Here is a 16,909-nt window from a genome sequence, read left to right on the forward strand (position 1 = left end):
CCAAATACAGACGGACCCAGCGCTTTGACAGCCCGAAGTCCGGAGGAAAAGTTCCTGTCAAGTTTGCCTACAATGACCTTGAAGAACTTGGATAAAAGCAAATGCGTAAGTCTCTATAAACTTGTCATCGTATGTCACAGTGTTATCTGTTGATGGTTGCATTTAGGTAATTATCTTCTAAACAAAGCAATGTGTGACCAACTTGATGAAGCGAAGTTTCCATAGGCTCGCTCACAGGGTGTGATCCCTGCCCTCTTGTTGTCGGTGGAAATGCAAAACGCCTGTGCTCTTTGAAAATGTTCTCAAAAGAAACACTTATTTATCTCAGAAGTAGGTCACATTAATTCATTGTACACGACTGTCACCCTTTTCAGATGCAGCATAGTGAATTAATTATCAGCAGAAAAGATGAAGAGAGATGTAACGTTAGCTAGTCAACTGGAAAATTGGCTGAGGCAAATCGGATCGTATCACGACAAAACATTATCTAATCTTTGTTAGGCCTAATTGACAAATGAATTGCACCCATCAGGTTGCCGACAATTCAAGTCGATAATTAACAGTTCCTTTTTACCCCAAACATGTCAATCTTTAGTTTACATGCAATTGATTCATAGTGGACGACAAATCACAACGGGATATAGGAAGACGGCAGATAAATATTGAATAGGATAGTTTATAAACAGGACTTGCCATGTTTCTGTTTGCAACATTGTTTCTGTTTGCGACACCATTTTTGCAATGTTTCAAACAAACGGTAAAGTTTGTCTTTGAAAATCCCCTACCGGTATAACTGTGGTAGGCTACAATTTTATGACTACTGTCAATGTGTTCTGTAGTGGTGTTTCAGTACCAGTCCTCTGTCAATGTGGTAATGTGGCCATGTTTTGAAAACATTTATGAAAATAGGTGTATAAGGCCCTATTCTGTCATCTACTGCATATTGATAGTGTTAAACAACTGATGTTAGTCCTTGGAACTATCCAACACACCCTTGACACTGACTATACCAACCCTACATATTGATGGGTGTTTGCAATATACTTTAGCACCTCGATACAGATACAATCAAGCGAGTTACTGCATGTCAGATCCAGTCACCTCACTCTTTGAACGTCATAATCACTTTAGCCGAGGCTGTCTTGACTGCATCCTGTTGTATTAGCTCGGGACACAACAGGAGGTGGCGCTATCATCATCATTTTTTATGACTAAATATAAATGCCCTTATATGGCAGCCCTTATTACTCAGAGCTGTAATTTAGAACATGCCTTTTTTAAAAGTTGTGCTACTTTTCCATAAATAGCCTAACAGTTCATGACCAGCCAACTGGTTTAGAGTCTGTGCCAAATAATGACGCCTCTGTAATCACAGATCTATGATGTATTCATGCCTTTCATATTCAGTGCATTCCTTTATTGCCCATTGTCTGGTGTTGCCCTCCTATATGCCATCAGCATGTAGCCGAAGTGTCCTAGTTTTCCGGTTAGTTTAATTGTCAAACTACAATGGACAATTATTTCTAAAACCTATAAGCCAGATTTCGAGAGCATTTTGGAACCAAACAACATGAGCTAAGTTTATCTTGGTTGGTTGCACATCACTGGTTTTATTATGATCATATTTTAGCATTATTGTCTGTTAATCAGTCATCTTCTACTTTAGAAAAACAGATTCATTATAATAGCTGTAGGTAATAGATGTTGAACTGTAGCGTAATATAGTAGTGCATGAGTAAGGCATTTGATTTGGCACGTGTACAGCCTTGTGTAAAGCAGAAAGTGAGATGTCTGATTTGACTGATGCAAATGAATGGCTCTAATCAGAGCACCAGACTGAGGCAGATAGTATGACAGAGAGAGAGAGGGGAGAGGGAATTCCTTGCCTGCAGCTGCAATATGACAGGGTGTACAAGTGCTGACTCACAGACTGTCTTCCACTCTCATTCTCTGTCACACACACACACACTTTGTCACACACTTTGTCACACACACCCTCTCTTTCAGTCCCTCCCAAACTCTCCATTATAACCCCACCTCTTCCCGCCTTCCCTCCCTCACTCACTCTCTCTCTCTCTCTCTCTCTCTCTCTAAGGTAGCTGACAAGAGAAGCAGCAGCTGTAGAGGCCATTGGATTTGACTCGGGCTCACTCACTCTCAAGGAGAGACTGTCCTACCAACAGTACCTGCAACCAATCAATGCAAGGATACACCTAGCAGCACAGGAAGAACTGTCATTTACAGCAGTAAGTGATATACTGAGTTAGTCAATAAATCAAATAACCTAATCTTATTAGCATTAATAGCATACTGTCTCTGTGTCTATGCTGCTGTATTTAGCCTCGGACTCGGTTTGCGTTCATTATCCCTTATTTGTTGTTATTTTGAAGATCATAGAGGCTGAGGTTCACTCCATAGCTAATGTATTGTGTTGTCATGTGTGTATTGTTGGCCTTAGCTAGGTTGTGTAAGAGCCAGTCAAAAGGCCTTCAGAAGGACTATAGGCCTGTTGAACCACAGGTTGATTTGGTTGTAGGCCTGTTGAACCACAGTACTTGCAAGATGGGGTTAACATATAGCAAGACACGGTATTTCACAAACTGATGCTGTGGTTGTACTTTATCAACTGTTTAACTGTTATTATGATGGTATGGTTTATCTATCCTAATGTTGTGGCTGTGTTATTATAATGGCATGAGTCTGCTAATGTTGTGGCTATGTTATTATAATGGCATGAGGCTGCTAATGTTGTGGCTATGTTATTATAATGGCATGAGTTGGGTAATGTTGTGGCTATGTTATTATAATGGCATGAGGCTGCTAATGTTGTGGCTATGTTATTATAATGGCATGAGTTGGGTAATGTTGTGTCCATACCACCTGCCACCTGTTCTCTTGACTAGGGAGGCCTATATGGAAAATATTAAATATATAGAAGTATAGGGAAATATGTGTCTGGTGTGTGAGAGGGCACATGTCTGAAAGGATTTATAGTTTACCAGGTGTGGTATGACTGACAAACAACTGAAGGAGCTTTTGACCAGACAGAGCACATGTGGTTGGCAGCCATTGCAGAACGTGTGTGTGTGTGTGCACTCAACATGTTCATTTGTATTTGTGTGGGGCCACTAGCTTGATTATTGACCTGTGACAACTGCCTCGTGAGCTGGCACAGTGGTTTCAGTCTGTAATACCGTCTTCCTACTAAAAACGTAGAGAGAATGTAACACGGTGTAGTCGTCCAAGGTATTTGTGCAGCGTCAAGTTAGCATGAGTCTGATTGTATGTTGTGTGTCTAGTTGTGTGTGTCTGTTGTGTGTCTGATTGTATGTTGTAAGTCTAGTTTAGCCATGTCGTAACTGCAGCAATTCACACCAGCGCAGACCAAATGTGTGCATGATAAAGGATACAGTGCGTGCATTGGCGTTCCCAACTACCCAAACCATCAGTGTACTCTCTTCAAATACAACCATGTGTCTAAAATAGCAACTCTCTGTCTGTTAGCATATTAGAGTTAGAATGCCACTCTGCTAAGCTGGAATGGTCCTATTTGTCTTAGTGCCGAGTTGTGAATGACATTACATTGATGAGAATTACCACTTGACAGACATAATGATGACAGTGTGCGACTCTCAATCCTTCAACCTCCCATTCACTTGTAGTTTTTGTTCACAGACTCTTGTCTCTAGCTACAGAGTGAGCAGGCTTTTGTTGCAGCCCAACACTGAAGTCAACTAATTCAACTGATCAAGGTCTTTATGAGTAGTAGATCCACATCAGCGGGTCCGGTCACATCAGCGGGTATGTTAGAGCTGGGCTGGAACAAAAAGCCTGCCCACCCTTTAGTGTATTAGCTCTGTAGGAGCAGGGCTAGTGACCTCTGGTCCACACAGAGAATCAGCTGAGAGTGTGTTGGTATTTAGGTTTAGGCATTTAAGGCCACTTTCTATTCACACCATAGTTGGAGTCCAGATATAGCTGCTCCAGTTGTCTGGGTGACTAGTGGGTTGTAAAAATAACCGGTCTCTGTCCAAGTAAAGGTTATCCTGATACACTGCTGTTGTCTCTCTCTATCTCTCTCTCCTTCTGTCTCTCTTTTTGTGGCTCTGTGTCCTCTCACTCTGTCTCTCTGTCTCTCAACCCCCCCTTTCTTTGTCCACTTTCCCATGCCCTATACCTGCCTCTGGATCATAGCTGTATTCATTAGCTTGGAACAAATCTTCTGGATAGAGGTCACTTTAAAGATACATGCTGGTGTCTGTGTAGTATCTCTCTCTAGCTTTCTTACTATTTATCTCTCTCTCTCATCCACGCATCCTGTTTTGTCTTTCTCTCAGACTATACCAAGTGTTTCCTCATTTGCTTTGTGGAGCGTTATCTCTCACCTCACATCCTGCCTTTTGTCATGACTCATGACAGGCTTGGTGATTTGCATTTTGCCTTGGTTTGTACCTGATCGAGGCCCTGCTCCTATGATCATGTCAATAGTACCTGTGGCTTCATCTCTGTAGATCCAGAGGCTTCAACGTTTGTCCAGACTTTGGTTTCGTCTGTACCATCCATATGATCTAAAAGAGACAAACAGGCATAACAACAGATGGCATATAGATTTCACAAGTCCCTTTCAAAGTATCCAAATAGTGTGTATTGTTAGGCAGAATTATGAGGATAACTGAAATGTCACAGTGGAAAAGCACAAACAATGATCTTCAAATGCTTTGTCCTACTCCTTTCCCTCTCTATTCCCGTACCAGAATTAACACAGTATACATTTAAGAGATGCCACACCTTTATCAGTGAGGTTGTTGATAGACTGGGTCTTTATGGGAAATAGTACAATGAGGAAGTTAATGGTTAACTGACCAGTGCTCCCAGTTTGAGTTAATGGAGATTGCAGTGTTTGGGGTAGAGGTCGACCGATTATGATTTTTCAACTCAAATACAGATTATTGGAGGACCAAAAAAAGCAGGTACCGATTAATCAGCCTATTTCATTTTAAATTTTTATATATATATTTGTAATAATGACAATTACAACAAAAATGAATGAACACTTTTTTATTTTAACTTAATATAATACATAAAATCAATTTAGACTAAAATAAATAATTAAACAACATGTTCAATTTGGTTTAAATAATGCAAAAACACAGTGGTGGAGAAGAAAGTAAAAGTGCAATATGTGCCATGTAAAAAAAGCTAACGTTTAAGTTCCTTGTTCAGAACATGAGAACAAATGAAAGCTGGTGGTTCCTTTTAACATGAGTCTTCAATATTCCCAGTTAAGAAGTTTTAGGTTGTAGTTATTGGAAGTATAGGACTATTTCTCTCTATACTATTGGTATTTCATATACGTTTTGACTATTGGATGTTCTTATAGGCACTATAGTATTGCCGATCTAATCTCTGGAGTTGATAGGCTTGAAGTCATAAACAACACTGTGCTTCAATCATAGTGAAGAGCTGCTGGCAAACGCAGGAACGTGCTGTTTGAATGAATGCTTACAAGCCTGCTGCTGCCTACCACCGCTCTGTCAGACTGCTCTATCAAACATCAAATCATAGACTTAATTATAATATAATAAACACAAAGAAATACGAGCCTTAGGTCATTAATATGGTCAAATCTAAAGTAAAACGCTTATTCTTTCAGTGAAATACAGAACTGTTCCGTATTTTATAGAACGGGTGGCAACCCTAAGTCTAAATATTGCTGTTACATTCCACAACCTTCAATATTATGTCATAATTATGTAAAATTCTTGCAAATTATTTACGGTCTTTGTTAGGAAGAAATGGTCTTCACACAGTTCGCAACGAGCCAGGCGGCCTAAACTGCTGTATATACCCCGACTCTGCTTGCACTGAATGCAAGAGAAGGGACACAATAGTTATTATTGCCTGCTAATATGAATTTCTTTTAACTAAATAGGCAGGTTTCAAAAAATATACTTGTGTATTGATTTTAAGAAAGGCATTGATGTTTATGGTTAGGTACATTGATGCAACGATTGTGCTTTTTTTCGCAAATGTGCTTTTGTTAAATCATCACTGTTTGGCGAAGTTGAAGAAGGCTGTGATTCGTTGATACATTAACAGGCACTGTGTTGATTATATGCAAAGCAGGACAAGTTAAACTAGCAATATCATCAACCATGTGTAGTTAACTAGTGTTTTTGATAGTTTTTTATAAGATAAGTTTAAAGCTTGCTAGCAACTTACCTTGGCTCCTTGCTGCACTCGCGTAACAGGTGGTCAGCCTGCCACGCAGTCTCCTCGTGGATTGCAATGTAATCGGTAATCAGCGTCCAAAAATGCTGATTACCGATTGTTACGAAAACTTGAAATCGGCCTAATTAATCGGTCCGTCCGATTTCGAATCGGTCGACCTCTAGGGGGACGTTGCTTTATAGGAATGAGAGATAAGCGTCTGTTAGAAGACCTATGTAGACAGGGTGTGATAGATGTGGTGTCATCTATTGGATGGGATGGTGTGTGTCAGTTTGTCTTCAAAAAAGAGAATGTGTTAAACATTTTTAGTTATTTAGCAGACACTCTCATCCAGAGTGATTTATAGTTGTGAGTGCATACTTTTTCATACTTGTTCATACCAGTCCCCTGTGGGAATCGAACCCACAACCCTGACGTTGCAAATGCCACACGCTACCAACTGAATCACACGGGACTATATGTCACGGCAGTCTGTTTACAGCGTCGTTGACTTTGTCAGCGGTTTTTAACCAGGTTAGCGATAGCAGGGGAAGCTTCTTGTAGCCACGGCGGCTGCTAACTGGGGGAAATATTCGGCTTTGAGGGGATTGCGAGGAATTTGGAACATATATCACGTTCCTCTTCCTCTGAGAAGCTTGAATTTGTTTCTTTGTATTGGAATCAGGAAACTCGGCTTACTTTAAAGGTAGACTCAGCGATATGATGTCGATGCAGAAAGTAAACAGCACAGTGGGCCAATTTCCGCAACAACTGAGAGCGTTGAAGTGTGAGGCTCAAATTATCTGCTGTTTTGGTGCCCCGTCTACCACGCTTTAACAGCATGATGCGAACCTGTGCCCATGTGCAGATACTGTGTGTGACCGTGTGAGAGAGAAGTCTTGCATCTCACTTACCTCAATATCTGCGGTGCTGCTCGCGGCGACGTCATTTAGCCGAGTCCACCTTTTTAAATTGAGATATAATTTGGTCGTAATTGCCTTGTGACTTGATGAATCAGGTTTTGTAGTGAAGGCAGTTCAGCCATGGTAAGTGTGCAGAAGGTCTCGTAGGCAATGTTTATTGTTTGGGGAGTGAACACTGTGTCTAGATACTCAACTGATACAACACAGCAGCTTATCTGTGACCATGAGACAGTGGCTAAGGTCATCTCATCAGTTCAGCTGTTTGAAATGTCTCTGCATACTCCTCACCCGCCTCAACCCATGTTGTCTGGCTGCTTGGCTCCAGAGATGTGTATAGTATTTACTTACTTACTCAGGCCTGTTACTCCTCTGGATTATAGGCCGTCAACTATTTTAATAGTTCATTTTCTGCTTTTTATTAGTATAGTGTGTTGACTAATTATTGTCTTTTCTCAGAGGTTTGGTGGGTTTTTGGTGTCTTTCCTGCAATTTTAGTTTGAAGGTTCTACCTAGTAGGAACTAATGTTACCTGTTCTATTTTGGGGGGCACCTCTATTGCCATGTCTACACCTTGACACTTACATGCGGTTTCTGCTATCAGAATACGAAGATCGTATTGAAAATTACAGGTCGAGACGCATAAAAGTCGCACTGTGATCTGGGATGCATTGTGGGCGGGTTTCTCCTCAGTCTGGATGCAATCAGGCTACCTAAAGCATACACAGTGGGTGAGGTCATCAGCACTCTGCCCATAAGTCTCCAGAAAACGTGTGTTTTGGTACTGAGAGGCACCTTTTCATTTTAACGCTGGAGGAAATACGTTCCAAGTGTGTGAGGAGCATGTTTGCTGGCCTCAAATGCTAGCCGGCTAGTTAATAGTTAGAAAAATTAATTTTCTTTTGGCTAAATTTATGCTATCCTGTTTGCAATCCCTTTAGTTTTGCTAGTTGTTGTGTTATCACATTTAGCCTATTCTACCATTTGCAGAATGCAGTCTGGCATTTTAATATAGTGCGGGAAAAGGGAACCCGGAAACAATGTGGACATGGTGGACACATTTTAGTGTAGATGCATGATGTGTTCGGAATTCCATGATCAGAACTCCATATTCCGAATACAAAAACTGCAATAACTGTCGTCTAGACACGGCCATATGGGAGCATCACTCCAAAATGAGGCCACTATAATTAGCCTGAACCACAATCATTAGAAAGGCTCTAATCTCGTCACCCAGAACTACATTTTATGTGCATGCTGGCCGTTCAGCCTATCAGGAGAGATTATATACGTTACTATCTCATGGCAGTGTTAAATAATGAAATGGTGGGTATCGTTCAAGCACTAGTTTATCTACTTACCTATCAATCTGATCTCATTATCCCATAGTGCCCGCACTGCCCTCCCTGGCCACCACAGCAATGGACTGTGTGGCACTGCTTGATGTAAATCAGGCCAGTTATGGGGTCAGTTACACCCTCAGTGAAAGAATGTTGAAGTTCTTGGATCGAAGCCCTGTCTGGGTCCCGAAAACAAACAAGTTTCATCACTGATGCATTGTATATTAGCGTGTGTGTGTGTGTGGGGGGGGGGGTGGTTCTGGCTTAGATGCACTAAAGCGATCTCAGAGGTGTACTTTCCTCTTGTTGTTATGTGGAAGTCTTAAATGGTTTGACTTCGATTGTTCTAGCTTTTCCTGTTCCCTCTGGGGGAAAAGGTGCAGATTTCGCTCTAGTGCAAAAGGTCTTGTAAATCTTGCCCCATTTAAGTACAGAGCCTTTCTCTGGTTTGTGTAAAAGCTTCTACCTTGAAGTTGAATAATTACGTACTTACCATTTGAATAAAATCCCTACTGGCAGAGGCATCAGTTGGGCTTCGTCACATGACTGAACTGTTGCCCAGGCGACCATGGGTCCAGAGTCCGTGGCCCTCTCAGCCAATTAGAGGCAAGATTTGCATTTGACAAGCTTCTCCCTCTCAGCCGGTTTGCAAATTCTGATTTGTTATTCAATCTGGTGGTGACAGGCTAAACCCATTCATCGCTTTCTTTCCTCTTTCCTAAGTACCCTTCTCTCAAGGGCCCCTCTCCTCCCTCCTGTGCCCTCTCTCGCCGTCTCAGTTTGCACCCTCTTTCCTACCCCTTCCCTTCCCACTTTCCTAAGTACTGTACCCTGCAAGTGTCCCTCCTCAACTGTCACTATCTGTCTATTTTCTACCCCCTCCCTCGCTCCTTTCTGTAACACCCTCGTCTGCCCTTCCTTCCTCTCTCGTTCGTGTGTGACTCCACACACGTACACACCCCTTCTGAACGGCCAAAGAGCACCAAAGACAGGCTCTTCCAACCGGCCTCTACGAGTTCAACGCGAGTCCTCTAGAAGGTCAGTCGGACTCAGAAGGACATCCATTATTAGAGTCAGAGAGTTACACTTTTATACGTGACTTACACTTACACTTTTATAGTCTCCTTATTATTCCTTCACCTTTGGCGCTGCTCATCTTGGATGAACGGCCCTATGCAACTATAACACTTTAAGGTAACGTTTTAACTTCTCATTTACGTTAGGAAAGCCGTTTGCGATCCTTGACATTCAGATTGACGTAACTTTCCTTGTTTGAGTTAAACCACGTAGCATACTGCTGTGCCTATTGCTGTTCATTCCACATTTCTCAAGAGTAACTTGTGTAAGCTACACAAAAACAATAGCCTGTGTGTTTGATTATATCCTTATGGATATACTGTACTGAACACATCCTCAGGAATCAGACGTTTTTGGCTTTGTCCTTAGTGGCCCAGTCTTCCGCACCCCACTGTGTGTTTGTCTAGGGAACTGGACAATTGTTTTCTCACAGTTCCTGTAGATTCTCTGGACTGTTAATTTGCTGGCAGACCTCGGAACGAGGGCCTAGTGGAGCCCAGGGTTGTACAGTGGGCACACTGGGCAGCGTAACATGGTCTTTCCCTTGGCATTCGGCCTGGCCCAATGACAACCACACAGAGAAAGAGACGGGGAGATGGCCAATAACCATACTCGCTGGTGACCCCCTCTAAATGGGATACAAGGCTGTGCTTGGCTGGGTAGTTAATAGACCCACAATACAATGCCTGCCAACTTGGCCTTGGCAGCATGTAAATATGACAGATAAAGATATGACATGTCTTTTGTGTGTGTGTGTGTGTGTGTGTGTGTGTGTGCACGGATGGGCATGCTCCGTTTGTTTTGTGTGTGAGACTGTGTGCTGCAGGTTAGTTGAGTGCCAGTACCAAATGCCAATTGATTCTCCTCTATCTTTTAATTTGTCATTTAAGATGTGGGAATAAGACATTTTATAATTGTATAATAACATGATATTTTGGATTGCATCCAAGCACCCTTATTTAGCATTCTAGTGAAAACACAAGTGCTACTTATCATTCTTGTCAATAGACACGACATGCTACAGGACGACCAAACATTAAGCATCATGGTGGTGGGGGTGGATACAGTAAAAGCCAGACCTAGAGTATGTGTACGACCCTGCTGGTCCCTCTGACAGCTGTAAGTGGAGAGAGTGGATGTTGCAGGAGTGACCAGAGCAATACACTCAGTTAATTAAGGAGGTTGGAGAGGGGAAGGAAGGAGGAGGAGAAATTGTCATTCTCATCTGTCTCTTGAGTGGGTGTGTGGCGAGCTGCACACAGCTGAGTTATTTTTTTTTTTAAATGTAACCTTTATTTAAGTAGGAAAGTCAGTTAATAACAAATTCTTATTTTCAATGACGGCCTAGGTTTAGTGGTTTAACTGCCTTGTTCAGGGGAACGACAGATTTGTACTTTGTCAGCTCAGGGATTCGATCTTGCAACCTTTTGGTTACTAGTCCAACGCTGTAACCACCAGGCTACCGTCGTGCGCGTGCATGCGTGTGTCACATGTTTTGTCTACCCACATGCACGGTCAGTGCTTTGTTAACCAAATAGTCCTCATATAATATGTCCTCGACTCAGACTGCAATGCATAGCTAATGTATTGTATGATATCCACTGTCCTTTACCACTGACCTTGATATTGCCTATGTCTGATGTATCCAAACACTAACAACCACAGTATGACAATAAAACTGGATGTGACAATTAGGACATTGTTAGAATGTCCTGAACCCCCCTCCCGCAGCATTTCCTGGCAGACATGTAGATGAATTGATATGCCTTACGAAGAGGGACACTCATGTTTCTCTTTGCTTTTGTAAACGGTATGAATTATCATTTTACTCCTAATACTATAATACAGGTTACAGCTAGCCTTAGCACGCAGTCCCAGTTGGAATGTACAGCACTATTTATTGTGCCTCGTCAAGATTTGTTTAGTAACTGTGTTGGTTTAAATGTCATAAGGTGGTGTGTTGTGCTCCGGTTGTAACGTGATCTGTGTGTAGCTAGGGTAACTCTAGCTTTCTGACCCTGAAAAGTCTGGGGAAAGGCCAAGCCTCGTGAGACAATTGGAGCATGCATGGCACTGTACATGGCTTTGATAAGATTAAGATGCTTGTAAATTCGTGGTTCAAGTGTCTGAAGAAATGTTATTTTCAACTGGTCCTTAAAAGTGACCGAAATCTGTATGTCTTTTCACCATGCTGTTATAGAAAACGAGAGCATCATCTCAGTGTCTCGTCTGGAAAAACTGGTGAAATACATTTCGGTAAAGGGATGAGGGTTTGCTTGATACATTCGCATTTGATGGCATTCCATGTTCAAACGTCAAACGGTATTTAATGTTATGCCGTTCCGCACTAAAACGTAAAAGACTATGATGTTGGTGAATTAAAGATGGTCGGTTTGAATTCATCTTTCTAACCAGGTTTCCATCCAACCTTTTTATGCGAGTAAAGTACATGTCAGATCTGATGGAAACAGAAAATGTTTCAGTAAACTTTCCAATAATAAACTAGACTCGGTGGGATCTTTTTGTGTCTGCAAAATTAATTATGCGTAAAATGTCATTGGAAGCTCTTTTATGCAAATATGAATATAATAATCATAATGTCAAAGGTAACTTGGAGTCACACATGGAGTTTATTAGCTAACAGATTAAATGCATTATGAAGAACTTTACAGGGTGGTGAAAGTGCAAGGTGATGATAAATACCCAAAGGTCTCATTCTGGTGACATGGTCATCAATGCTTGACTGCCGTTTGATAAATAAAAAATAATCTTGCACCTTTGTCGTAGATACAGTAGCCTACTGTATCTACGCTGTTGGCTGGAGAGCACGTGCCAATACAAGAGTTGGCACATGCGCTATGTCACACAATTGTTTTTTTTGTGATTAAACCCGTCAATGTAGTTCAAAATGCGATGGAAACCCATTTTACTTTTATTTATTTTTTCAGTACAAGGGAACTTAACTGCAAAATGTATTTTGATGTGCATTACGTCATCACACACCTTTCATCTGCAACAAGTCAATTTGATGGAAACACTTCTCTGGTGGGAAAATGCGCATAGTGTTTTTATGCAGATTTTTAGAATATTCGCATGAAAATCTGTCGGCCAATTGGATGGAAACCTAGCAACACTATATATATATATTTTTTTTTTCTCTCTTCCTCTCTCAGACCAGCCCTGGTACCAGATGTGCGATCAGCCTGCTGTTTCTCCCTGATCCACCAGGGGGCCTCAGTCACTCACAGAGACCAACCCTGAGTCCTCCACCCTCACCCTGAACACCCCGGCCACAGTCAATCTGTCCCACCCTCATCCCTCTCCATCTCCTCCCCATCTCTTCTTCTGGCCCGTACACTCCCCACTGGACCCCCTGTTGACCCTCTCCCTTTATAGGGGGCAGGGGGAGGCGTCCGGGGGCCTCGATGAGGAGACCCTGCCCCTTTATGAGGGCCTTAATATGGAGTGCGACCTCCTGGAAAGAGTGGATAGGGGAAGCCATGATGTGTCCACCCTCACTGGTAGGTCACAGTAAATGAATGTAGCAGATTGGTTATAGGGAATTGGATAAGGGGTTCACTTTCATGTTGGACAGCACTTGTTAGAAGCTAGTGGGAAGATGGATCTCTTAGAACCATTGCAGGGGACATTAGATGGGAACTCCATCCAGTCAGTGCCTCAGGGGGGCAGCAGAGACTTGGAGATTTCAGAACGCTCAATCCAATGTGATGAATGCTGTCTCTTTGTCCTTCCATAACTCCCTTGCCCCTCCCTCCCTCCCTCCCTCCCTCCCTCCCTCCCTCCCTCCCTCCCTCCCTCCCTCCCTCCCTCCCTCCCTCCCTCCCCCTCCCTCCCTCCCCACTGTCAGAACTTTGTTCAGGTGGCGATAGTGAGGTGGAGATAGTGAGCCTGCTGTCTGAGGGACTGCCTAACTACACTCTGCGGGCAGACTGCATGTTTGGCTACGACCACGATGACTGGATCCACACTCCTCTGCTGCCCCCGGAGGTTGCCCTGGGACTCACACACGACCAGATAGAAGAGACGCTCAAGTACTTCTGTAAGTTCACCACTCTGTCCACGCTAGGCATCTAACACAGGAGAAGGCAACTCTGGTACTGGAGTGCCAAATGTACCGCACCTGTTTTACTAGTTAATCACCTCACCAACTTAGCTTGGAGGGAATCAACCACTTAAATCCAATGATGAGTTGACTCATGTGGTGCGGCTGGCTGGAGTGAAAGCACCTACCTGGTCTCCTAGATCTAAATTGGAGCTCGTATTCATAAAGGGTTTTAGAGTAGGAATGCTGATCTAGGATCAGGTCCCCCTGTCTATATAATCTTATTCCTTATGAGCTAAAAGGCACAACTGCTCCTTAATCAGCACTCCTACTCTGAGAGATGCTTATGAATATGGGCACCAGAGGTGAACGTAAGGCGGTACGGTCAGGTAGGGCGTCCCAGCAAAAAATAATAATGGGGGTACGCCTTACCGGTAAAACATGAGCATTTAAAAAAATAAAATGTCAAGAAAACTGTCGGCTATATTACACCATTATTTATCATTGCTGCATATCAGAGGCAAGAACAATTCGCAGATGGACTTGAAAATGTCTGGTATAGCCTACGCTCCAAATTGCGATGTGATTTGACGAAAACACAGCCATTTTGCCAAGGCAGAGATGAGTGGCTGACACCGAGACGTACTTGGACAGCAGTGGATACTTCCATTCGGGCCCTTTTGACAATCGCCAAATGTCATAATACTTTTTGGTGTTTTGTGTAACAGATGTCTCTTTCAACTCACCACTGTTTGGAGGCTGGCAATATGTTGCCAGTGGCTGAACGTGCACAGGTAGTCTAGTAAAACAGCCCTTTGAAGCAGGGCTGGATTAATGCAGGGGTTTACAGGGACTGATGCCCCTGGGCCTAGGACTGTGGGGGGCCCAAGAGGTAGCAAAAAAATATTTAAAAAATGTGTTTCAAAAAATTAAATATATGGTGCATTCAGAAATTATTCAGACCCCTTCCCTTTTTTTGAAATGTTATTACGTTACAGCCTTATTCTAAAATTGACACACAATATCCCATAATGACGAAGCAAAAACAGGTTGTAGAAAGTTTTGCAAATTTATGAAACATAAAAAACATAAATACCTTATTTACATAAGTATTCAAACCCTTTGCTATGAGACTCAAAATTGAGCTCATGTGCATCCTGTTTTCCATTGATCATCCTTGAGATGTTCCTTCAACTTGATTGGAGTCCACCTGTGGTCAATTCAATTGATTGGCCATGATTTGAAAAGGCACACGCCTGTTTATATAAGGTCTCACAGTTGACAGTTCATGTCAGAGCAAAAATCAAGCTATGAGGTCGAAGAAATTGCACGTAGAGCTCTGAGACAGGATTGTGTCGATGCACAGATCTAGTGAAGGGTACCAAAAAATGTCTGCAGCATTAAAGGTCACTAAGAACATCATTCTTAGATGGATGATGTTTGCAACCACCAAGACTCTTCCTAGAGCTGGCCACCTGGCAAAACTGAGCAATCGGGGAGAAGGGCCTTGGTCAGGAAATGTTTACCTCAACTACAGGAGGACTCAGAAGCCCGCTGTCAATGAGTGCACACAGCCAGTTAATCGTCAGATGGGGGGAGGAGGTAACTGGGGAGCCCTGTCTTGATTGGTTAACTGATTTAATAAACTTTAAAAAATAAAAAAGAATAATTGCATAATAAATGCATTTTACTGCTCAATTGTGTGAGTCAGGGGCTGGGCGCAAGCCCGTTGGAAGTCCAAGAGGCAAAACAAATTGTATTATTATTATTTATTTTATCCAACCACAGGAGACAACTCTCAACGTTCAAAATACAACAGAGAGCATAATTTAGCCAAAGAGGATCAATAGTTTCTAAACAATAACTGTGGATTAAATTTGATCACAAGCCATACATCTAACTGCCAAAATAAATGAAACACCAACATAGTGTCTTAAAATGGTTTGGGCCACCACAAGTTGCCAGAACAGCTTCAATGTGCCTCTGCATAGATTCTACAAGTGGATCTAAACCATGCCAGGAAAATGCACCCGACACCATAACATACTGTATACTTTGTATGCCTCATAAAAAAAATAAAAAATATATAAGCCCCCAGCTTTGAAGTCATTGTTTGACAATCAGATCAAAACATCATGACTGGTTGTGTTTATGCCACAATAAAAGATCATACATTTTTCAAGTAAAATTACAAATCTTTATGACTAGGCCCACAGAGATCATATTAAATTGATTGGGATTCTATATTTAATTCTATGTTTTAAGCCCATACATTTTTTGGGGACACACTCAAATGGATGCACATATAGGAGGTCCCGTACAGGGAAGAAATGAGTTCTACTTTCAGCCCCCCGGGAACTGATGCTTAAACATACACAACTTGATGTACTGTACCTGCGGCATTCAGGACCAGGGCTACCGACTCCCAAAGCTATTGCATATATCGCTGTGGAGGCGTGTCTTATATTTCAGGTTTGAGAACATGCTGTCCACTATCTAGTGTCCTAACCTGGTAAGATTAAGTCAATACATGACTTATTCCTCAATTGAATATGTACTGAATGTCGCAGGGCTATTCAATTCCGGTCCTGAAGGGCCGAAACACATCTGTTTTGCGTCCTCTCTTTCCAATTAGGGACTAATTTAGACCTGGGACACCAGGTGAGTGCAATTAACTACTAAGTAGAAACAAAAAAAACACATGTTTCGGCCCTCCAGGAACGGAATTGAACAGCCCATAGTGTTTTTATAGGCAATGTTTTAGCCTACAGCAATTCCATCTTAAAGTCCTACTGTGAATTGACCCCTCACATATGCTTTGTAATTGGTCAATGGAAACTTTTTCACAGATTAAACATATCCTTTAATCACTGGACATTATAGTATAACATTGATAGGATAATCTCTCTCTCTTTTGCCATTATCAGGTCATCCATATGGTGTGGATCTAAAGAGCTTGTGGTCTGACTCCTTGCCTGTAAGACAAATACAATTGGAAGAAATAAGATACATTGCCTTGCAGAAGTATTCACCCCCTTGGCGTTTTTCCTATTTTGTTTCATTACAACCTGTAATTTAAATTGATGAACATAATCAATTTAAGGAACATACACAAAATAGTCCAAATTGGTGAAGTGAAATGAGAAAAATTAATTGTGCAAGTTCTCCCACTTAAAAAGATAATAGAGGCCTGTAATTTTCATCATAGGTACACTTCAACTATGACAGACAAAATGAGAGAGAAAAAAATCCAGAAAATCACATTGAAGCACAGATTTTTAATGAATTTATTTGCAAAC

General features: G+C 42.0%; 1 protein-coding gene across 14 annotated transcripts in view; it reads left to right on the forward strand.

The window, feature by feature from the left end:
• Positions 1–16,909, forward strand: part of LOC135538359 (trafficking kinesin-binding protein 1-like) — a 38,499-nt gene continuing 21,590 nt past the window's right edge. For 10 of the 14 annotated variants that reach the window (XM_064964279.1, XM_064964290.1, XM_064964349.1 and 7 more), the window contains exons 1-4: positions 1–105; positions 2,096–2,246; positions 12,721–13,068; positions 13,416–13,607. In XM_064964279.1, coding sequence (XP_064820351.1) covers positions 13,008–13,068; positions 13,416–13,607 — 253 coding nt within the window. In that variant the 5' untranslated portion in view covers positions 1–105; positions 2,096–2,246; positions 12,721–13,007. Of the gene's footprint in view, positions 106–2,095; positions 2,247–9,479; positions 9,665–12,720; positions 13,069–13,415; positions 13,608–16,909 lie in introns of those variants that run through there. The other 4 variants (XM_064964282.1, XM_064964286.1, XM_064964295.1 and 1 more) reach the window with 4 other exon arrangements.

Source organism: Oncorhynchus masou, chromosome 5, assembly GCF_036934945.1.
Source record: "Oncorhynchus masou masou isolate Uvic2021 chromosome 5, UVic_Omas_1.1, whole genome shotgun sequence".
NCBI lineage: Eukaryota > Metazoa > Chordata > Actinopteri > Salmoniformes > Salmonidae > Oncorhynchus > Oncorhynchus masou.